This window comes from Nematocida ausubeli (assembly GCF_000738915.1).
Source record: "Nematocida ausubeli strain ERTm6 chromosome Unknown supercont2.2, whole genome shotgun sequence".
NCBI classification, from domain to species: Eukaryota; Fungi; Microsporidia; genus Nematocida; species Nematocida ausubeli.
In genome coordinates, this window is record NW_026515635.1 from 501,769 (window position 1) to 524,732 (window position 22,964).

At 38.2% G+C, this 22,964-nt stretch overlaps 12 protein-coding genes across 12 annotated transcripts; 5 read left to right on the forward strand and 7 right to left on the reverse strand.

The window, feature by feature from the left end:
- Positions 1-77: 77 nt before the first annotated feature.
- On the forward strand, positions 78-2,045 carry NESG_00885 (uncharacterized protein; the record flags this gene model as incomplete). The annotated part of the gene is made up of 1 exon (XM_053048526.1): positions 78-2,045. One exon carries the CDS (start codon positions 78-80, stop codon positions 2,043-2,045), a length of 1,968 nt encoding a protein of 655 aa, XP_052905286.1.
- Positions 2,046-2,817: 772 nt separating this feature from the next.
- On the reverse strand, positions 2,818-6,078 carry NESG_00886 (uncharacterized protein; the record flags this gene model as incomplete). The annotated part of the gene is made up of 1 exon (XM_053048527.1): positions 2,818-6,078. One exon carries the CDS (start codon positions 6,076-6,078, stop codon positions 2,818-2,820), a length of 3,261 nt encoding a protein of 1,086 aa, XP_052905287.1.
- Positions 6,079-7,207: 1,129 nt separating this feature from the next.
- NESG_00887 (uncharacterized protein) lies at positions 7,208-9,373 on the reverse strand (the record flags this gene model as incomplete). The annotated part of the gene is made up of 1 exon (XM_053048528.1): positions 7,208-9,373. One exon carries the CDS (start codon positions 9,371-9,373, stop codon positions 7,208-7,210), a length of 2,166 nt encoding a protein of 721 aa, XP_052905288.1.
- Positions 9,374-9,425: 52 nt separating this feature from the next.
- Positions 9,426-9,992, forward strand: NESG_00888 (shikimate kinase; the record flags this gene model as incomplete). The annotated part of the gene is made up of 1 exon (XM_053048529.1): positions 9,426-9,992. The coding sequence occupies one exon, from the start codon at positions 9,426-9,428 to the stop codon at positions 9,990-9,992; it is 567 nt and encodes a 188-aa protein (XP_052905289.1).
- Positions 9,993-10,576: 584 nt separating this feature from the next.
- On the forward strand, positions 10,577-10,918 carry NESG_00889 (uncharacterized protein; the record flags this gene model as incomplete). The annotated part of the gene is made up of 1 exon (XM_053048530.1): positions 10,577-10,918. The coding sequence occupies one exon, from the start codon at positions 10,577-10,579 to the stop codon at positions 10,916-10,918; it is 342 nt and encodes a 113-aa protein (XP_052905290.1).
- Positions 10,789-13,557, reverse strand: NESG_00890 (uncharacterized protein; the record flags this gene model as incomplete). Its single annotated transcript, XM_053048531.1, has 1 exon — positions 10,789-13,557. The coding sequence occupies one exon, from the start codon at positions 13,555-13,557 to the stop codon at positions 10,789-10,791; it is 2,769 nt and encodes a 922-aa protein (XP_052905291.1).
- Positions 13,558-14,431: 874 nt separating this feature from the next.
- Positions 14,432-16,540, reverse strand: NESG_00891 (uncharacterized protein; the record flags this gene model as incomplete). Its single annotated transcript, XM_053048532.1, has 1 exon — positions 14,432-16,540. One exon carries the CDS (start codon positions 16,538-16,540, stop codon positions 14,432-14,434), a length of 2,109 nt encoding a protein of 702 aa, XP_052905292.1.
- A 23-nt stretch (positions 16,541-16,563) lies between these two features.
- Positions 16,564-16,923, reverse strand: NESG_00892 (uncharacterized protein; the record flags this gene model as incomplete). The annotated part of the gene is made up of 1 exon (XM_053048533.1): positions 16,564-16,923. The coding sequence occupies one exon, from the start codon at positions 16,921-16,923 to the stop codon at positions 16,564-16,566; it is 360 nt and encodes a 119-aa protein (XP_052905293.1).
- Positions 16,924-16,945: 22 nt separating this feature from the next.
- On the forward strand, positions 16,946-17,512 carry NESG_00893 (uncharacterized protein; the record flags this gene model as incomplete). Its single annotated transcript, XM_053048534.1, has 1 exon — positions 16,946-17,512. One exon carries the CDS (start codon positions 16,946-16,948, stop codon positions 17,510-17,512), a length of 567 nt encoding a protein of 188 aa, XP_052905294.1.
- Positions 17,513-17,871: 359 nt separating this feature from the next.
- On the forward strand, positions 17,872-19,095 carry NESG_00894 (uncharacterized protein; the record flags this gene model as incomplete). The annotated part of the gene is made up of 1 exon (XM_053048535.1): positions 17,872-19,095. One exon carries the CDS (start codon positions 17,872-17,874, stop codon positions 19,093-19,095), a length of 1,224 nt encoding a protein of 407 aa, XP_052905295.1.
- Positions 19,096-19,555: 460 nt separating this feature from the next.
- NESG_00895 (uncharacterized protein) lies at positions 19,556-20,446 on the reverse strand (the record flags this gene model as incomplete). Its single annotated transcript, XM_053048536.1, has 1 exon — positions 19,556-20,446. The coding sequence occupies one exon, from the start codon at positions 20,444-20,446 to the stop codon at positions 19,556-19,558; it is 891 nt and encodes a 296-aa protein (XP_052905296.1).
- A 155-nt stretch (positions 20,447-20,601) lies between these two features.
- NESG_00896 (uncharacterized protein) lies at positions 20,602-22,386 on the reverse strand (the record flags this gene model as incomplete). Its single annotated transcript, XM_053048537.1, has 1 exon — positions 20,602-22,386. The coding sequence occupies one exon, from the start codon at positions 22,384-22,386 to the stop codon at positions 20,602-20,604; it is 1,785 nt and encodes a 594-aa protein (XP_052905297.1).
- Positions 22,387-22,964: the final 578 nt, after the last annotated feature.

Consider the following 22,964-nt stretch of genomic DNA (forward strand, 5'->3'; position numbering starts at 1 on the left):
TGATAAAAATGCCAGCAGATGGCTAATTATTGCAGAGTGCTTTTATTTTTTATTTTTGTTTGAGTGCAAAGTTAATAATGACTCTGCAGGTAGGCTATGCCATATCAAGAGCATCTTATACACAATGCAAGATAGACAGTTCAGCAGAGATCAAAAATGAGATAATTCTTAAGAATGGATTATTAGACACAGCCTCGGATTATTTGGTAATTTCCTGTGAGGAATGGGACAGTATAACAAGCGTACACTCCTATGATAAGGAAATACCAGTTGGAAAGATAAATATAAAAATAACCATAAATATAAATGAAATTACGAAGGAGTTTAGTGTCTCAGCTGGAGACATTCTATTTGATATAATTAAAATAGTCATGTACACAGAGAAGATGACAGAGGATGAGTTCAGGGATGAGTTTAGGTACGAAATAACACCAGATATCCAGCTGAATGAAAAGCTAGTTCGGGCAGGCACTGAGAGCGTAAGCATAAATATATTTGAAAAGAATAAAAAGAACAGAAAAAGCAAAGAAGACTGCATGCCTGTTGAGTTCAGGAATGTGGGCCTGACGTGCTACATGAACACGGCCCTGCAGGTGCTGCTGGGAGTCGGTGAACTGTCAAATGCAATTGAAGAAATGACCCGGGATGAGATCAATGAATATGCACAGAGAGAAGATACAAAGAAAGGATACACAAGAGAAAAGTGCGGTAATCTGCTCAATGCGTATAGAGAGCTTATTAAAACTGTAAGGAAAAAAAAAGACTGCCACAGTAAGCTAAGCGAAATGAAAAGGGCAATTGGAAGTATTGACACAAGATACAGAGGATGCATAGAGGAGGATGCAGGAGAAGTTTTCTCGCTTATTTTGACGAACTTCAACTATCTCTTCCAAAAGACAAGACACGAAAACCTGATACCAGATCTTTTTATGTACTCAGCAGAGTCTGTGCGCGTCTTTAAGGAAGGAACAGAGGTAGTAAACAAGTGCGTAAAGCCGTTGTATAAGTCTTTTGTTCTGAATGGATCATTTGGGTCAGAAGGTGGGCCGCACTCGCATATTCTGGTAATGCACAAAAACCAGCTGGTTGTGACAGGGCTGTGCATACCTGCAGCGCAGACTACAATCCAAAATATTAAGGAAAGAATTTCTAATAGCTTCCATGTAGAAACAGAGAGAATAGCTTGCATATTCGTGTCGGATGGAAGAGTTGAAAGAGTTTCTGATGATCAAATTCTAGTTTCTAAGCGCAGTTTGCTTGACCAGCCTATTTTCTACATTACAGACGAAGAGATTGAGAACATTGAGTTTCTCTTTATAAGCTATACAGCCACAGTGGAGGGACTGGCCTTTTTCACATCCTTGCTGAGTGGAGTCAAAAATGTATTCCAAATTCCCTTCCTAGTGAAAAAGAAGTGCAATATTGCGCAGTTCTTGGAGAGAGAGCTAAAAATAAAAAGGCGCGACATACCAAACACAATATTGGACATACAGCAGAACAGAGAAAGCACAGAAAGACACTTTGGGTCAATGGTCATTGCACTCTCTAATAAGTACTGGGATGCAGCAGAGCACATTGACATCATAAAGAACAGAAAGTATGACATGAAGGACTGTGTGCATGTGCAGTGCGTGGTCAGCAACTGGGAGACCACAGCAGTCCGGGAAAGGACTTCAGAAGACAAAGAGGACTTTCTCTTTGATAGGGTGGAGGAGTCAACAAAGTTCAGAAAATTCTCAAAGTACTTTTGCGTGCAACTGCCAATTGGCTTAGGAAAGCCATTTAAAGGAGATAAGTCAGAGAGACAAAAACTGCATGTAGAAAAAGATGGCCTAGTTCTGGATGGTGTAGTGTACTCCCTAGTGGGAATCCTGGTGCACCATAGTTTTGGAATTGGTGGGCATTATGTGGCATTCACAAAAAGAAATAACACGTGGTACCACTGTAATGACAGTACAATCACGAAGTCCTCTGTTAATGAAGCAATCTCAACAGGATATCCATATGGAATATTATACAGAAGGTCTGACTCGTATGCTTGCTAGCTGGTGCCGTTGCATCAAAAAAGAGCATTTACGTCTTTAGAGAGAAGATGCCTGCCATAGACCAATGGAAGAGATTTAAGCTATGAAGCAGCAGAAATATTCTATCTATCAGTATGCAAGAGACATCATAACCCTCTAGCACCACAGTAATACTCTCTTTAGGCAATTAGTTACTGCACTGTGTATTTATGCATTTTAAGCTCTGTGTTCTTAATAGACTTAGTGGTTTATGAAGCATCCTGCGTTTATGGAATAGTTCAAATAGGAATCTGAAATAAAGTTGTTCGATAATGGGCGCATAGATGCTGACTAGTATTAGTGCATGGCTATGTTGTCGTACAGTTAAGGATTAAATCTATACTAGGGCTGCATAGGATTTGAACCCTAGAATATACTACCTGAATTAATAGAATAAATGACTATTCAATAGCTCTAGATAGGGATATCTCCATCTTATAGTATGAATTCTTATAGAAGCACGTGCACCTCTGCAATAAACATTGAATATTCTGGATAGTAAATGCATGTGCTATTTCCAGGATAGAGTGTATTTGCAAGAACATCCTGGGTATTGTTAAGAAAGTCTCTTTATTATCTCATATTTGTATGCTAAATATTTGCACTAAAGATTGCACAAATCTCTTTTTCTTCAAATTTCATTATGGTTCTAAGTTATTCAGTACTGCAATCGTCTTATCTCATATCTAGCTTATTTTATGTATTCATTTATGGATGTCTTACTATTCATGCAGGTATAAGAATTTTCATTGGATTATATCTCTGCATAGGCAGTTGACTTCTGGTTACCCTGCAGCAAAAATAGTTCGTATGGAATATCTCTAAACATATTCAGTCTTTCTGATGGAAACTGCTCAGTTCCTGCAATGCACTCTGTGGAGTTATTTGTGTATGATATTCTTTTATGCAGGCATGCTTTGCACTTTGCTGTGCGAATTAATTTATGGAGAGCATATTCATATGAATGGTCTGGAGTGTATTGGCTTACTGCCCACTCTCTGACATTATCATCTTCGCTTCCAATTACCTCAAGCAGTTCACTCTCTAGAGACATGCACTCATTGCTGATTCCTGCGCACTTCTGGAGTGCATTGAATTCCTTTCTATTTTCGCTGTTATTTAAGGAGACTCTAGCCATAGTGTCTTTCACATGGGCAGGTACTAATTTGTGCGAGCTAAGTATAAGGTTGTCCTCTTGGTCTGGGGTTTTATATAAGATCTGATCTATCTTTTTTCTGGTTCTCTTGCAGAGGGATGTGCATCTGATGCTCTTTAGCAATTCTCTTTCTCTTTCACTAATTTCATTTATACGGGAGAAAAAGACCAAACAAGAGAATATTCCATTCTGGTCATTAGACATGTTAAAGTATTCGAGGCAGTCGCATAGCACCTTCTTTGAAGTCTGATTGACAGAGATCTTCGAGTACCTTGCATCTTCTTGTGTGTTAAGGGCCTCTTTGCACATTTTCTTAATAAGCGTAGTGTACAGCATCAGAGAAGTATTTCTTACCTTCCAGGCTCTGTGTGACATAAGCAAGGCAGACAGCAGAAACAAAGAAGGCTCGTATACTCGCATGTCATACTTAAATATGCCATCACTTGATATGCTTTTCAGGATATTAAGGTAGTGAATTAGATACTTTTCATTAGACACTTCTGGTGTTGCATCTAAGGAGGCCTTAGATACCTGTAGACCAGATATTCCTAGATCTTCTGTGAATGTTAGCTCAGAGTTCTCACGCACTGGCTTGAACATCCATCTGTTCTCAATAAGAGAAAAAGACCGTTGAATTGCCTCTTTCATAATATAATGTGTTGCCAGCTTACTTTTTGAATTGCACTCTGATGCGCTCAAGGCCTTAAATACATACGGTATACCACCATCTCGCCGAATATTCTTCAGGTCCTTGGTGATGACCAGATTTAGCACGTTTTTTGCATATGCTAAGGTTTCTTCCGGTGAGTCATAATATAGCAGGATAGACTTAATTGCATCAGACGCAGTCATAATGACTCCCAAATGACCGCCAACTGTCAGCAGGGCATTAGTCAAAAGATCAAGGCATCCTTTGTCTCTGCTTGTTATTGCGTATACTGTGATGAACATAATGCACTCTCGGACTGTATACCAGTTTTGCAAGTAGTCTGCTGAGTGTGAGATTTCTGTACTCTCTGGCTTCTCTCCATGCGGCTCTTCTGTGTTTTCGGAAAGGTATATCTCACGGGTCTGCAAGACTTTCAATGATTTCCTGAATATTGGAAGAATCAGCTCAGCATATATCTCTCTTATCTTGTAAGGAATGTCTATTTTGTATGTCTGAGCAATATCTATCTCTGAAACACCAAATGCTTTTCTCTTTTTTGTTTCTACCACATGGACTGGATTTAGTCTGTTTCCCTCCAGGAAAAGCCTATCTTCTGGTAGGGAGTTGAATATGCTCCACAGCACATGGATCTCCTTATATATTGTAGGTGATCCCTTGTTAGATCGCATCCGTTCCAATGCGCTCTTGAAAATGGCTGTGACCTTTTCTTTATTCAGCTCAGTTATGTTGGCAGCCAGCAGAAGAGCCATTCCATGCAGCTCATTGTTATTCGAGCACTCTAATATTCGTTCAACCTGCTCAACACATATATCCATTTTGAAGAGTACTGCTATTTCTCGGATTTCTTTGTGTGTCTCTGCAAGTGCTTTGAAAAGAATTTCTCTAAGCTTAGACTCAGGTATATATTCCTGTACATCTTTTGTTTCTGTTAGGATCTTTAAATAGTTGAGACCCTGCAGCAGTCTACAGTAATTTGTGCCATGCGCCATTGCCAAAACAATCTGAATAATCTGTCTGAAATATCCCATGCTTCTTTCATTTTTTGCATCGACCAATTTGTTCTCTACTACGTATTTATGCTTAGTTACAACCTTATGGCGAATAACTCGGACTAGAGTCTGGAATAGCTGCCGGAGTCTTTTCTGGTTTTCCTTTGAGGTGAGAATCTGGTTGTGCATCAGATACTGCACGATCAAATCCAACCTATCTTCCACTGCACTCTGGTCCTTCATTAGGCTTTCAAAGTACTCCACTCGCACGTTTTCATTTTTCACAGAAAAGCATTTGCAGTGCATTTCCTCTGAATGAACAGTCTGTGCATCAGAAAAAAAGACACAGTTCACAGAATTAAGACGGCACAGAATATCATAGACTCCTTTACGTTCTACATCTGGCAGTCTGCTTGCAAGCATCCGAATATTTCTGCTCCCTACACATGTAAGGTCTACTCCACTAAGGAGGGGTGCATACTGCGCATGGTCTGATAGAAGCAGCAACTTTGCTATCTTATCTCCTGATTTCTTATTATTTAACTGCTCAATATCACTCACACTTGCAGTTAGTGTGATTGTCTTCATGGCAAGTGCAATCTCTGTTCTAGTATGGGATGACCAGTTCTCATTACTGAGGATGCACGGTTCTTTGCTAAATGACACTAACTCCTTCATTATATTCTTAATAATATTCCGGATAACAAAGTGAGAATTTCCCATTGTACTATTTAGCAAGACAACCAGATTATTTTCATTTTCTTTAAGAAAGCATGCAGGCGTATTTTCTGTCTGGCCTGCTTCATTCTCAGCCACACCTAGTGAAGATACTTTTTTCATCTGCTTGGCAATAAGTAAGAGAGTTTCGTATCCTACTCTTAGCTCATGTGTTGTTTTTAAAGAGTGCACCTCTTTTATAATCCTAGGCAGCTGATGCCATTCTTCATTTTCATTTGTTATTGATCCTTTCAGAAGTGCCAGATAGTTTATTCCTGCTGTTCCCATTTCATTCACATCTTCAACTTCTGAGGAGCATGAAGTGTCTGCATTCTTGCACTCTGCAGAGCATGCAGTATAGTATACGTGACCACCATACAGCTTTTCATCCAATGAGGCTGTCTCTAAAATTCTTGTCTTTAAATGTCCTTTGCAGAGCTCTTTTAATGAAGAGATGTCCCTCCGTGCAACTGCTTCTGTCATAAAAATTTTCAGCTGTATACTCTTATTCACATTCTCAAAGAGAAGTGATGTTCTACCATGTGAACAGAAATGTAAAATAAAATATATTTATAAAGGTGTTGTATTACTATAACTATGCAGTTTTCTTAAAATGCTTTTGTCCTTAGTTTATTATTGTGTTGTCACTTGCTATTTTATATTTCTACTCCTTAAATTTTTATAAAAGTCTCTTGCACTCTAACTCTTTCTCTTAGAGATATTTTTATAGTGAGTATATGGCTTAGAGGGTTTTTGTCTTTGAACTTACATATTTCAAGGATTGTATTAATATATGTATTCGGGTCTAGTTCTAGGAGAGGGCTATTTCGCTTTCAATTAGGGCAATGCAGAAAACTATGCAGGAAGCAGAAAATGCCACTGTAAGAACAAGTATAGTTGTTATGTAGATGGACATTTTATATCTAGTGTGATCTGAATATATGATTATTCCATCTGCATTGTCATTATTTGAGCAGGAGGAGCCATTGAGTGAAATGGTAGTAAAACTATCACTTCTGTCTGATCTACAGCTTATCTCAGTGTTGTCATACATCTTGAATTTTTCCAAGTGTGAAATTATATTTACAATTTGCCTATAAACACAAAAATCACCTAGAGTATAATTACCGTATACTGTAGACAGTATTTACTGATTCTTTCTCAGCCAAAGTAGTAAGGCTGCATATACTGTTCATAATACAATTTAGCAAGTAGTTTTAACAGTACATTTGGATGTTATTATTGATAGACTCTTTCATTGTGATATATGGGCTGTGTTATTTATATGTAATTCTGTATGCATGTACTAGACCACCTGTAATATTATTTAGTTTCTGATATATAATTGTTTCGCCTGTGAGTATTCCTGTTTTCCTTTAATTCAGGTAATTTTAGTGAAGATATCTTGTATTTTATGTATTCTTGTGCCTGGCAGATAACTGCCTGCAGTGTGGTTATAGAGAATGCATTTACCAGAACTGCTTCACTCTGCATATGATCAGTGTTCTACGCAAAACATAGATAAAACCTAGTAGACTACATGCTTTGAACATATTTATTTGTAACAGTCAAGGAAACAGTGCAGCATTTTGCTGAAATGGAACACGGGTATTTACGGTACAAAATAAAGAGTGTCTGCTGAGAGAGACACAAGCCCTTTCTCCTGGAGAGCCATGATGTACGCATCGAGTTCTTCCTCTTCCAACGGGAATCTTTTCATGACTATTTGCTTGAGGTTGGAAGATTCCAGTCCTGTTTCTGTCTTCAGGGTTTTCACTATGTATGCTTCAACTGCACTTTTTGAGTAGGCGGAGTGCGCTGTTTCGGTGTCCTTCAGTGTATCTTTAATATCAGGCACAAAAATGTTTATGTGCTTTGTTTCCTCTGATACTTGCAGGTGTATTTCATACTTTCCATCACTTTCTCTAATGATTGAGGAATCAACCAGCGACTGCACTTTGTTTTTTACTATAGCCTGTGTCTTTTCAGTTATATCCAGCATTATTGCAGATGTTAGTTCCTCTAGAGTACTAATTCCTCCACGTGCCAAGAGTATAAGTATTGATCCCTGGACCATGTCACACTCTACCTCTACACCGTTCACCTCCAGAGTAACTGAGGAGACTGTAGGGCAGAGACGAAGGATAAACTTTCTTCCTTTTTCTGTGCAGTACTCTTTGACAGACTCCCAAATATCCTCGAGTTCAGCAGGAATGCGCATGTGTATTGCAGGATAGCTCCACCTAATGCAGGCAAGCAAGAAGCAGTCTGACTGCATCTTAGGCTTGTGGCTTCTAAAGTACACCTCGCTTATCTCAATGTCCTTTATGCACATCAGGATCTCCTCAAAGTTGCTTGTGTCGTAGTACTCTTCTGTCTTGTAGAGTGTTTCTATGTCAATGTAGTCAACAACTGATTTATGCACTTTCAGATTATTCCATAGCTTTGGCTCCTTGTAGTTCTCAAGCCTTCGAGTTATAATGTTTATAAGCTTCTTCTCTGCGACTGCAGGACTGCCCAGAATTAGTCTGTTCTTCACTCCTGCTAAAAACTGCGTCCAGAAGGCATTTTTGTGTGCTGGCACATTTGCAATAATAAGAGACAGCTCTATTATTGGCTGCTTCTTCTGCTTCATATACATGTTGACCTCCTCAAGCAGCTGATTTCCAAACTCAAGAGTGTCTGGGCTCTCTACAAGAAGACTCTCAAGCTTTCTTCTCAGCACAAGCTCAAACACCTTCTTGACACTTTTTGAGGTGCGCGGCATGCAGCTGAAGTGCTTCTCCATGAATATACAGAACTTAAGAAATGAGCTGCAGTCTGATATTTTCTCAATAATCTTTATGCTCATTAGAATTGCAGTATTCACAAAAATGCTCCTGCTTTTCACAGAGTTATCAACGAATGAGTAGAAAGGCGCAATCTCTGCGTGTGTCTTCTTGTTTATTCCGGTTCTCATGATTTTTGAGACAAACCCTTCAATGAAATTCTTCAGAACCTGGTCATCTATCTTCTCCTCCACCATGCGGTAGAGAATCTTTTTGTTTTTTTCCTTTTTTTTGAATAGACCGTCTGCAGCTGCTATCTTATAGTATATAAAGGATATCTGGTCCTGCTCGCTCTCTTTTTTCCGCGGAGAAGCCACAAACTTTGCAATTGAGTTAAGAAGCTTTTTCAGGGACTTTTTCTGATTTGACACTTTGCATATCTTTATATTGACCTTGAGCATGACCCGAAGAATCTTTAGCTTTCTACAGCATGCATCTTTATCCAGAGGCCTTTGCGCCTTTATTTCCAGATATTCCTTAAGCCCATCCACAAACATTGGGTGGAGCCTGCCCTCCTTCCCGCTTATAAGGATTGAAAATAGCCTTTGATAATACAGATCCTTCAGAGCCACTACGTTCGCATTGGATATCTCCAGGTTAACCCGCACAAAGTATCTGCTTAAAAAGGACAGCATCTTGCATATCCTTTCATTTGCCCGAATGTACCCATCTATAAACCGGACGAATGTCTCAAGCGTATAGTCTTCTGGAAGTCTCTTCAGATGCTTTATCAGAGCCTGGTCGTATATTGTGTATACCTCGGCACCCTCAATGATGTATTTGTCTTTTGTGTTTTCAGTGCAGTACCTGTACACTGCGTTGTACCCATCCATAAACACATTATGGCAGTCTCTTTCCTCTGGAGTGCATATCAGCTTGCCTATTGATTTTTTTATTACTGACAGATACTTCTGTCCGCTAATATTCTTTTCGCTTATGTCTGGTACCATAGACTGCATTTAAATTCTTTTCTTTTCTATTTTTTTGTATTACAATTAGCCAATGGGATATAAAATACTTGTAACAGGCACACCGGGTGTGGGGAAGACCACTCTCACACAGTACATGAAAACCCGTCTAAATTACAAATTAATCGAGCTAAGTGATGTAATTGAGAAGAAAAAACTATTTACAAATAAGTGTAAAATATACGATACACTGGAGTACGACATAGAGGATGTAGAGAAGTATCTGGAGAAAAAGATAAAGGACAGAAACAATTATATCATAGACACACATGACCCAGAGGCAGTCTCCTTCATTAAGTTTGACATCATAGTTGTTTTGTCTGCTGATCTCAGCGTACTCTATGATAGATACGAAAAAAGAGGCTACAACAAAGTGAAAACAGAAGAGAATCTGCAGGTAGAAATCATGGAGGTCATCTATAATGAGGTGATTGAGATGCTTTGTGAAAATGAAGAAGAAGTTGAGCAGATAATAAGAATAGAAACAGTCCAGAACAAAGAGCCCAAAAAGATTGAGGACATATACAAGGAGATCACTCAGACCAAGCAGTGGAAAAGCACAATAAACAAGAGCCTATGCAAACTCGAGACAAAGCAATAGAATTATACGTAAGCAAGCACGATCTTGCTCAGCCGTTGGTTGTAAGCACCTTATAATAAACATATTTATGCACTAGCACTTTTTGAGAACTGTCATATGCTTCTGTCTATCACATAGGTCTGGTCTCTGAAGAAGCTATTTCTGCCTTAGAACAAATATATTTTTAATCCAATAATAAGCACTATATTCACTTAAGTTATATACTAAGTGCATGAGTTGGTATGTCTATGAATTACGCATAGATATTTTAGGACAGAGATATAATTATGTCCGTTATATTTGTGGTTAATTTCTTGGCATTAATAAATAAATTTAAGATCAATCTTAGGCTAAAAGGCACATTGTAGACCAGACAGACCATACATATCCTGAAAAAGTCAGAATATGTGCTCTTATGTGTAATTATGAAACTTTGGCATTTATTAAAAATAAAGCTTCTTAAATACTTTATGCTTTAGTTGTTCATTTCTGTATAATTAGCAAACTAGTCCTTGAGTGGCAAATAGCCCGAATTACAGCTGGTTTTGGAAATGACATCTATGCTCTCAGATGCAGCACAGATTTGCAATAATAATAAACCCTGAATGACTGCAATTACTTATATTTTTAGCCTAGGAAAGAGGCATGGCATCATTAAGAATATGTTGGTCTTAGAACTATCTAAAGACATTTCTACTGTTAGTATGAAGCCAGTTATTATAAACTCTACTGAGGATCGAATGGAGAAAATGAATCTAATAGCAGAGTGCTGTAAAACAAGACACTCTCTATGCATACTACAACATACTTCCAAACTTTACGCTGTGGTTTTGTCTGAAATATCGCAGTATTTCTTTAAGCACTCAATTGCTTTATTTCTCCCTTCCCTGGATAACCTTTCAAGCAGTTCAGTTGCATTTTTTTCGTATACGTACCAAAGTATCTGAGCGTATGTAACTATTGCATTTGCAACATCTAAATCCGAGCCAACTAAAAGTAGATTATTAATGATTTTTACCATGTCTTTTATGCACACTAATCTATGGACTTCCCATGTTTCATTTCTGATGCCCTGCACTTTAGACAAATTTTCTTTTATATTATTTACTCTGCACCCTATGCAAATAATTAAGTATTTTCGAATTTCCATACTTGGCTCCTGCTGGTTGGCTAGTATATTGTTTATATAACGAAGATTATAGTAGGTGTGTACTGGAGCAAACCTATGATCCCACATCATGAATATAATAATATTGAGTTTGTCTGTTGTATATTCAACTTCATATTGAAATGGCTGGACTTTTGGATAAATTAGATCTAGTGTGCTATATGCTGTCTTATTGACCAGCTTTATATAACCAGAATTAATTATTATATAATCACATAGTGTGTATAATTCTATATGCACTGCATAATCAGAAAGGATAAAATACGGAAATGCAAGTCTCTGCATGTTGATTATATCTCTTTTTAAGTACCTTACTTCCTCTTCTATACCTTTATCTAGCTTTATAATGGGACTGCCAAGCTCTAGGGCTGCGGTTTTTTTGGAACTCAAATCAATAATCATAGGCTGTGCTTGTCTTTTGTATGCATAATAGATCTTTAAGTTTCCATAAAAATCAAAAATATGATTGCATTCATATATATTACGCATGGTAAATAACGTAAATACCTCTCTTCCTTCTTCAAATGAAGAGTTATTTTTGTACCACTTATCTAAGTTTTTGCTTGCTATGCAGTTTCTTGAGAGAGAAGCAAGAACAGTTGATATTTTTTCCTCTAATAAGCTTATAAAGATTCTAAATGGATTTATATTATTTTCTCCACTTACACTAGCTATGCTTAATATTGAGATTTCCACCATTTCCTTTATTTCTTCTTTAGATTTTCCTGCAAGCGCCAAAACAATGGAGATCAAATCAATAATGCCACCCACAGCAATCTTTTGATCATTTTCGTATTTGCCTATTTCTCTATCTTTCATTATATTTCTAATTATTTTTTTCCACTGGCAGTAAATTTCATGTGTTACTTCCTTTCCTATTGCCATATTAAAACTATCCTTTTTTATGGGCTTATTGTTATCTTGTCTTACATTTATCCCGCATGCCCTGTTTAAAACATAGCTAATGCAGTCAACTGGCATAGAAAAAAAACTCTTTATTCCTACGTGTAGATTTGGAATGTGGTCTGTCTCATATGAATTGGTATTTGGGTCGTATGTAAGACAGGAGAATATTCCAAGTAAAGCAGCCTCTATTTCATCCAGAGCTATTTCTGTTTTCAACTGTACTTTTTCAAAAATATCTAAATTGACTACTTTTTTAATAGGAAGCTCTGAGTGTTTTGTAAAGGGAAGTAATTGTATTTTTTCAGGGGGCTTTACCAAACTCTTCAGTTTTTGTATTTTCTCCCAATATCTAAGCATTTCTTTAAGCTCATTATGGTCATTAGAAAAGAGATCATCGAAGAGTCTTCTTTCCTTTTCTTCTTCTAACACCAGATTATTTCTTCTACTTTCTATTATGTGCTCATCCAGCATTAAATATACTGTTCTATTAAAGCTGTTTGCTTCTTCTACAGTTTCTAGAAAGAAATGTATATACGTCTGTATAAGCCAGTATGGGGTTTTCATAAGACGATCTAGCCATTCTATTCTTTCATAAAATTGAAAAGGACCCGATACAGCAGCGGTGGGCTTCATACCCGGCCAAGAATATTTCACCTTACAATAATCATTAGCATAATGAATAAAAAACTCAATAACCTCTACTGCCTTCTTTTGATAAGTATCCAATTTCTGCCCATCACAACCATTATCTTTTTCTATCTGCGGCATAGAAATAACCATTTCAAGAGAAAAGTGCTCTTCTTCTTTTCTTTTCTCTTGACCTACCTTCTTTAGTACAAGCCTTTGGGATGAGCCTGGCGTCTTATCGAAGAACAGCGGCACTTTTATCCCCTCCGAGAGCAGCAAGAGCGACGCAAGAATCATATGGGCGTGCTTCTTCACAGGTTCGCTCTTCAAAAAAAGAGTAAATGAGTCTTTACAATCTTCTTCTGGAAAGATACTTATTTTTTGCTTAGGTGAGGGAAACATGCTAATGAGTGTAGTGTAATAGTCTATATCAAATGCTCTTAATACGTCACCATTTATATCCTTTTTATGCACAGTGTCTTTGCTTGGGTCTCTTGTGTATTGGTTATTATTTGTCTTGTCTGACATAATATAGTATGCATCTATTTCTGAAGAGTTGAACCGAATATTATAAATATGATTGTTTTTATCGCATACATATAGCATAATTGGGCAAAGTGCCCCTCTTAGTTTAACTGTCCAGCTTATTCCATTCTCCTCGAATAAAACTGTTTTCAGTATATCCTCTACTGCATTGGCTTCTACTATTGCACAAATATTTTGTATTGCTAGAATTATAAATACCAAAAACATTCTTACTAAAGAATTCTTAAAGATTTCTTTATGACCTTCGGGTGCATCCACCTCTTGTTTTCTGCCGGGCTTTCCGCTTCTAGTCTTTTTCATATAATATTCATTCTTATTAGTATTTTTCCGATTACTCATATCTTAATAACAAGTTATTTAAAAGAATTTTCTCTAATAAATTTTGTTGTCTGTCTGTCTACATATATTAGTAATTCTACTAGTAGTAATTTAAAATAAATTCTATCTTTAGTTTTCTAGTCGACAACAAATCTAAGAAAAAGATAGAAGATTTTAATATTGGTAACTACATAGTAAGATTGATCTATTACATAACATGGTTTTTAGCTGTTTTTGGCCTATAAGCTCCTAGCAGCAAAATCTAAATAGACATAAATATGTTCTCTATGCATTTGTATGCAGATATTATAGTGGGCTTATGTAGCCTTTTGTGTATGCATGGATTTTTATACGAGTTTACTTAGAAAGCATAGTAAAGAAAGAAGAATTTGCTGAACATATATCACCATACACCTATTCTATTTTAGTAGTTTAATAGTTCTGTTTGCACAAATTGTTTCTTCTTCCCATTCCTATGCACAATTATTCTTTCTCTCTTTATATTTTTGTGCTTTTTTCTTGTATTATTTTTCTATTTTTATGTGTCTAAAAATATCTCTTCCTGCTCTACACCCAGCTATGAGAAGAAAGATTTAGTTTGAAAAAAAGAACGAGTTTAAAAAAAATAGAGAAATTACATATTCCATAAACCCGTATAAATGTCTATGTGATCGAAAGAGATTTAACAAGCAGAGCAAATAAGAGATGTGTAAAATAAAGAAGCACAGGATGCATATTAGAATCAAATAAAAATTATTAAAAATGTCTGCTGTAAATAAAGAAGTATACAGCTTTACATGCGCACTACATAAATGCAAAATAGAAAATATTGGAGTAGTACTGCCGTGCCTGCTTAAATATTTAAATATGTATCTTAAATATGTTTATTAATTATTCAGTTTTTTCTATGAGCTAACTCATATTGCTGCCTTTTATAGAGAACATTTGCAGGCGTGACTATTTTGTCAGATTTTGCTATTTCAATAAGAAGAGAAAATTCTTCATCACTAATTGAGGGAAGGCTTGTGTTATTAAAGAAGTACTCTGCAGAAATCTTTAGCATTGAGCCTGTCTGATTTGACCGAGAAATTCCTAGATACATTCTCTCAAGAAGTGCAAGAGACAGCTTAAAAAGAAAGACTGCCCCATAGTATGCAAGATAGTCAAATATAACCTCAATGTGTTTTCTCTGGAAAAACGTGCTGAAGAGGCTGAGTATCCACGGGGTGACAAGTATTTTAAGCTCTATCTCCTTGGAAACAAGATTGTCACATAGCCCAGGACACTTCTCTTTTGCAAACTCAATAAAGACTGCCACGTCTCTGTGCATGCCGTATATTTCAGGCCCTGTATAATCAGGAAGTATCCTTGTGAATATGTGAACAAGACTGTAGAAACACCCAGACTCTCCTAAAATTCTATATAGAATGCCTCCAACCATAGCATGCGACTGCAGGTACTCGTTATTGTTATATGCTGTGAACGCATACATCACTCTTTTTAGCCCTGCATACACCTCGCCAGGCACATCTTCATAGATTGATCTCTGTATATCCTTATCAATCTGGTCATATGATGTAAAGTATGTGGTCTTTGACTTTTCAACTGACATTTCAAATAGCCCTGGGTCGTTAACAATGCCGCAAAGACAGAAACATCCAAACCAGATGAAAGGTCTTTCCTGCCTTTGCACAGAAATGCTCATTGCACTATTCGTCTTCATGCACATGTATATCCTGTATTCAGAGCATCTACCCATAGACCAGTTTCCTGACGTAGAGTCTAAATCGCAGTTCATAATCTTGCTGTTTTGTAGTATATCCAGCAGTATGCTGAAGTATGCAGACTTAAACCGAGGGTCTTCTTTTGCGATGTTTAGAAGTATGCTGTCTATTGATAGCTCTTCATTATCCACTAAATACATCTCAAATTCTCTGTGGTTGGCATCTGTGACTCGCAGAACAATATTCCATCCTTTTGTGATTTCTGCCTTTCTAATCATGCAGAGCGGAATTGCCAGGCACTTCTGATCCTCCTTGATAATCAAAAAGTTGTTTGTTATCGAAACAGTTCCTGTTGAATGCATGGCAATGCAGTTTATTCTCTGGTTGTATAACGGAATGGTTGAACAGAGTCTTTCGCAGATTCTTTGCCGCAGTAAGTCAGCGTATGTTTGAATTTCTTCTCTGGGCGACAATGCAAGCTGCATAATCTCTTCATCAAGCTCTGGGAAAAGGCATAGACAGACTTTTTTATAAAGAAAGCCAGACTCTTTTTTCTTGCTCTCTGTACTTAATTCCTCAGCCCCATTCTTTATATCCTCGTCTGCACTTCCTGCAGTTTCCGGAATTGTTTGCTCATCTGCCAAGGCGCAGTGTTTCTCGGAAACCAAATTGCTAGCATACATCTGCTCAGGCCCATCTCTGTAGCAAGCTACCTGTTCGTGGTCTGCACTATCAGCACCACCTACACTTTCAATATAGGAAATCTCCATATGGTTGCCCTTCTTTATCTCTCGCACTGCTTCATACTTTATCACGATGTGCTCTCCTATGCCAAATATTCCTATTGATCTGGTGCCTAAGAGCACAACCGTTCTGGAGCTTTCGTATGCCTTGATGTAAGACCCTATGCACATACCAAAGGATAGGCTTTGGAAAAAATCAGGAGCACCTTCTTCTATCCACTTCGCCAGTCTGTTGAAGGACCAGCTCCCGCATATAACTCTTTCTGCACCAGAAATACTCTTGTCAACCAAGCGGTACCTTCCAATTTTCCTATCTATTATATACTCCCGCACTGTTTTGTAGTTTATTTCCTCGCTCTCTTCAGACTCGTAATTGGCAGGTTCTCTTCTTTTATGCCCTTGTATGGTTATATCTGACTCTGCACTATTTTTATCCTTTCTATGCCCAGCAGTTTTTTGCGATTTAGTTTCGACTAAAGCTTCTTCTATTTTCTTTTCTATTATGAATTTACCCTGGGCATACACTTCTATCCACATAATAATTTAATTTACAAATTAACTCATTCCATATTTGGGTTCTTTTTAGAAAGTCTTCTGTATGCTTCATGGATGTGTGAGGGAAGAAGTTCTCCTCCATCCTCCCACTCCTCCTGCACTTCCTTGGCTTCTTCAACCATCTCTGCCACAAACACCTTTGCAATTCCGCTAAGTACAATTGAGAAATTTGGATTGCATGTCTGATCCAAGACTTGACTGACAAACTTGCGAATCCCTCCTTTGTTAAACCCGGTTCTTCTGAATTTTACATACCTTTTCAGCTCGTCTTCCGTTAGGTTTACTGTTTCCTCCTCTGCTGGTGCTTTGTATGTTTCCATCTCCTCGCTTTCTGTGTCGAATGCGTCTTCTTTATTACTTCTCATATTTTTTTGTTTTTTTGTCTGAATGCATACATTTACGTCTGTGCTGCCACACGGCATAAAGAATGCGTTAATCGGATATAAAGAAGGAGACATGCCGCTCTTGGATGAGCTGGGAATTAATTTTGATTCTATTAAAAAAGACTCCCTCAGAATTGTGTTTGTGAAGAGTAAGGGACACGAAGATACAATGGACATGGTGGGACCGCTGCTTTTTATTTTCCTGTACGGGTTTATTCTCTTTCTGCGGGGAACAGTGCACATAGGATACCTATACTACCTATCTACACTTAGCTGTATGTTTATATACACAATAACGGTTTTAATGAATAACAGCAGAGTCAGTCTTATGGGCATAATAAATGCATTAGGGTATGCACTAATACCTGTTCTAGCCTTTGCCACTATTAGCAGGCTGCTGCCTGGAGGAAAGGGTTTTGCACTGCTGATTGGCAGCCTGTTTTCTATTTGGTCAACAGCTGTCTCTACAAACGAAATAACAAGAAGGTTTCAAATTGAAAGAAAAGGAGCTTTAATAGGATACCCAATATTCTTGGTATACACGTGCTTCATGATGCTGTCTACAATGTAGCTCGTAAGATAGATTAGTTTAAGAAATTAGAAAATAAATGTAATCAGATACAATGACATTCTACACTACCTTCAGACCGCCCGTCATTGGTGTCTCATCATGTTACATGGGGTAATAAAAAATTAGAAAATATATTGAAAAGAGGCATAGAAACCGGTAAAAACATTTTAGCCAAATATAAGAGACAGCTCAATAAATAGTGGTGTACCCGTCTATATTTACATGCAGTTGGTGCGGGCTGTTTAAATAAAATCAGGATGTTTTTGGATGCATTTTCCTTATTGCAATTATAATTTACTGAATTCAGGATATACCTATAAATGCAGTAGACACAGGTGTAGGAAATGCGCATATATATAATGCTAAAAATTATAATTATAGCTAATGTGCTGCAGATGCGTGCAGTATTATATAATGAAGAGAATGAAGATTTGCAGGCAGAAAAAGCAGTATTTGGTTGGAGACGGTTTGTTCCAAGGATTGTGAGAGGAGCCTTTTCTTTTTTAAAACGGCCAGTTGGCAATTCAGAGGGCGATTCTGTAGAGGCACTTGGCATGCGCCAGGATATAAGCACTGCGTGTGAAAAGCCCAGTGCAGAAGAAAGCAAAGGCATAGGGCTAGAGTATATGAAAGAGTTCATTGTTAAGCACAACCGAGGCGGGAACCTGCAGGAAGAAGGCCTTTTGCTGCAATGCGATCCGCTAATTAATAAAGACATGGAGGAGAATATATATGAAAGCAGCAGCAGTGAACTGGAGCAGGTGGATAAGCTATGCGAGAGAAAGAACAAACAGTTTTGGTATACCTTCAATGGGATAACTGTCTTCAACAAGCCGTACATATACGATATATGCGTAGATGGAACTGCATGTGAAATACTTAATAACAAGGACCATGAGAAGCCAAGAAGTACAATGCCCCACAGAAATATCTTTACGGAGACAAAGCATCTTTTTTCTCTTTGGAGGCCTGAAATGACCAACATATTCTACTGCGGAGTGGTTCTAGTGAGTATATTCAGTACGTACTATCTTGACAAGCTTGATGTTTCTGCATCGTCAAAAGAGCTCATTAGAAAGACGCTGAGTTCTATAATTCAGTCTTTCAGGGCATATCTTGGAAATAGCACATGTAAACTTGTTTTAAACAATGAAGAAATATCGAAATACATTGAGATAACTAGGAAGGAGATTCTTTCAGGCAAGAACTTCATCTTTCCTTCTCTTATAGATGTAAATCAGCTAATAGAAAAAGAGAAGCTCGTGTTTGAGACAGTCTTCAGCCTAGGAATACGAGGAAGCGAGCTGCCTAAGTACGTATATGACTTAGCCAATATTTGTATAGGGCAAGCAGGCCTTCCAAATGATCCTAAATATGACGCACTCAGTCGACTAATAAAAATGCACATGTACATTTACTCCTACGAGGGAATGGTGTCTCTTCTCTGCAGGCCCAATATCAAGGACATAGCAGCCGAGCACTTAGAGGAAGTGTTCAAACTATATGGGGGTGAAATACTCCACATAATTCTAGCAGTGCGGCAATACTTCTCAGAAGCTGCTCTTCTTTATGCACGTGCTTAATTATTTCTACATACCTACTTCCCCTGCCTCAGTGCATGTACTGGGAATTTAACTGTGAAAGAGACACTGTATAGAATATACATGGTATTTGTCTCTCTGCATACATGCGCATTTCAGAGCCGTCTGCAATGTAGTCCTATTTGACGAAGTGTTCTCTACTAAATATAAGAATTGCATCTGGAAGAGGGTTAAAGAAAGTATGCTTTATATTTCAGAGTTTGGACAGTATATGTATATACATCTCTGCTTGTAAGGCATGCGAGAATTCTCTGTAGAGGCAAATTTATGCAGTGCTTCTTCAAGAAAAGAGATGCATGAAATTTAGTGCAGAGCAGAAGGAATAAAGCAAACACGAGTATACTATGCTTAGTCTATTTTGCCTGGATATGACTCTCTGGCAGTTCTATCTATAATATACACGCTGCAGTAAAGCGCATTGGCTTGGATTAATTCAGATTTATTAGTTAGTAGCCTCTTCTCCAGTGAGCAGCATGTACTTTGCCTTTATCTTCTCCTTTCTCTCAGCGTTAGTTAGCTTGGCTGGCTTGTACTGGTACTTGGATCTGTCAATCTTGGTGGTTCTCTTGGTTCTTTCGAAAGAGTCCTGTCTGATCTTTTCAAATGCCTCTTCGTACTTCTGCTCAATCATGTCTGCAGTTATTCCGTTCTTAATGTACTCGGAGAACTTTGCTGCGTATGCCTCAGAGTCATTCTCCTGCAGCTCCCGCATGTAGTTGGCGACGTGTCCTCCAAAGATTCTGTCTTTCAGTGCCTCTGCATCGAGCTCTTTGCTTTCTTTGTCAAACCCAGCGAACTTGTTTGGTGAGTGTGGGATGTGGAGTCCTCCATCGCATGCCCCCTTCATGGCGGCGAATACTTTGGCACCCTTTGAGGATCTGGCAAGACCAAGGTCCAAGTAGCATCTGAATGCGCTTGGTCCTTCTTCGTTGTCAGACTCTAAGTACTCTTCTCCGTCAATCTCCTCCTTTCCGGTGTACTCTCCTGCAAGGCCCAGCTTGGTGAGCATTTTTCTTGCGCAGAGGAATCCAGTTGCGTATGCAGCGGAGTAGTTCTTCAGACCAAATGTGATGCCGTACTTCTTCAGCTCGGTTGAGTCTGCTGCGCAGATAACCTTGTCACCTATAGTGTATGCCTGCACTATCTGGCAGATAACTTTAGTATTGGTAATTCTTACAACAAATCTGGATTTCACCTCTCCATAGTTGGCCTTGTTGTGTCTAATTAGGTTATGTCTCTGCTGGTAGTCGGTCTTACCTTCTCTTCTTCGTCTTAAAGGAAGTCTCATTCTCTTCATGTGTGATTTGTGGTCTCTTGCTGCTTCAAATGACATTTACTGGGGGGTAAATTTTGTAAAACTTAAAAATAAAAAACCGGTAGAAAATGCAAAATCCGTGCGCACAGAAGATGCATGCGCACACCACCATAAAAACATAAGAAAAAGATTATAACTTCAAAGATTGTCTATTAAATCACCAGCTCCCAGTGCTACTCTTTTTTGTCTTTCTTCTGAAAATTATTTAAAAGAATTCTGGCCACATTCTGGTCAGTGAAGACATACGGAATAAGATCATGCATTAGCTCGCTGTCCAGAGTTTTCAAAGCGCCTTCGCACTCTTCTATAAAGTCAGTTGCAACGCCTGCGTACCAAAATATATCATGCAGCCCTTTGATCTGGCAGTAGAAGTCTACAGCCTCCCCGAACTCGCCTGTAATTTGCAATAGGCTCTGCAGAAGCTCTGCCCAGTGCTTGATGTCTGCCTCTTCTAAGTCAGATTGTATTGTGTAATAGGCGTCTCTTAAAATACGGCTGTAGAACATTGTTTTTATGTGGAAAAGCAATGAGTCAGTGAAAATTCGATCTATAATCTCAATAAATATGTTGTTTACCATACTAATCGTTCTAGTTACATTTGTGCTTAAAAAATCAATTCTGTCTACCTTTGTACAGAGAATCAAATGCGAAAACGACTCGTCTACTATATCTACAAAATATTCCTCCTTTTGACCAAAAATCTGCACTATTCCATTATTAATTTCTTCTTTCTCTGTCTTAGCCAAATGCAAAGGGGCGAGTGAAATTATGCCAAGCACTGCCTGTGAGTCCGCAAGACGTAGCGCGCACCTCTGCATCTCCACATGCTCTGAGAGCCCAGAAGGCAGCTCAAAGTGTTCTTGAATTTTCTCTATGATTGCTTTCTGTATTTTCTCCTTGTGCGATCTTTCTGTGGTTGCTATCCGCTCCAGAATCTGCATAGACTTAAAGAATGCATGCGAAATACTTGCTACCTTCTGCCTCTGCATGCTTTCTGATAAAATATCAAGTATAGACATGGCTTTCTGCGAGGTGTTCATCTGCAGCCGGTTAGCCAGGCCTTTTTTCTGTGCGTCTGTGATTTCTTCTGCTCGCGCCTCTGCTTTTTTGCTGACCTCCCCTATTTTCTGCACTAAGTTGTCGCAGTACCAGGTATCCGTGTTTTCTATGTGGTATACTGTCCCATAAAACAGCTCGTTGTTGTACCGATCTATCTGCTTGCACGATAGCTGGTGCAGATCCCTCAAGAGTCGTGTTTTTACTTCAATCAGAATATCCTCAAAGATTGCCAGCTTTGATAGTGTGCCATGTAGTTTCTCATTGGCAATGTAGCTTTCTGCGTCTTGAATGTCCAAATCCTCTAGTATTTGCTTATGGATTTCACTTTGTGCTATCTCTGTCCGCTTGCTGGCAGCATATGTAATAATCTCCACGCTCTCTTTATGCACGATGCTCAGCACATTACTGGACAGAAGAACAGCATCAACAACTAGCTTTGTAATTGTCTGTATGTGGGCATTGAAGTGCCCTGGAAGGTACGCCTGCACTTGCTGCAGCAGCTCGTTATACTTCAGCGATATTTTTAGCCTGTTTACCTTGACCTTCATTCCCTCCACAGAAATTACTGTGGACTGCTCACTATACAGCGTGCTAAAGTACTCTAGCACCTTTGCAGCTAGCTCCTTCTGATTTATAAAGTTGCGAAGTTTTGAGATTTCCTCGGGCGACTCGATCTTTCTCTTTATTGCATTCTGCTTTTCTATCTCTTCCTGCAGCTTTCCAAGTCGTTTTTGGTATGTTTCCACCTTATCGGGTACTGCTTTTATTTCCTTCTCTTTGTTGAGAAGCTCAGTTATTTCTCTATTTAGATCATCCAGCCTATCCTGCAGATTTCTTATTTCTTCTGCTTCTTTTCCCATCCCTTCTGCGATTTTTAAATATTCAAGAAATTCATCCATTGTCACACTCAGAGAATAACAAAAAATATGAATAAAACTTTATTTAAATTCAGTGGAATCCGCCCATGAAAACAGCCGTGCCCTGCAAGCAGCAAATATTATAAGGATTTGATTAAACAAATATTTCTTTCGCACAACTTATCAAATAATTTACCAGACGTCACTTCTATTGTATTTAGAATGCACTAGACTCCCCTTCATATGAATTTGATTCTGGAAGACAGTGTTAGATAAACACTCCAGACTGTATGTGCTATTAAATGTGACTTTGTATACACAAAGCACTCTTTGGCTAATTTATATTAAAAATATGCATACTAGACCCTAGCCTCTTAGTACTCTGGGCACCTGCATATTTTCTGAATTTTTTCTGGATATTATACCTGCAGGATATTTATGTACCAAAATGGATTTAATGCTGTGGGCTAGCAGATTTCAGATAAGTGCACGATATGGCCAAGACGTGATGAAGCACTGAAAAACATCTTTAGAATTGATAGTGGAGAAAAACACAGGGGTTCTATATCTAATACAATATAATATCTCTATTTGTTGCATGCTCAAATAGTTTGCCTACA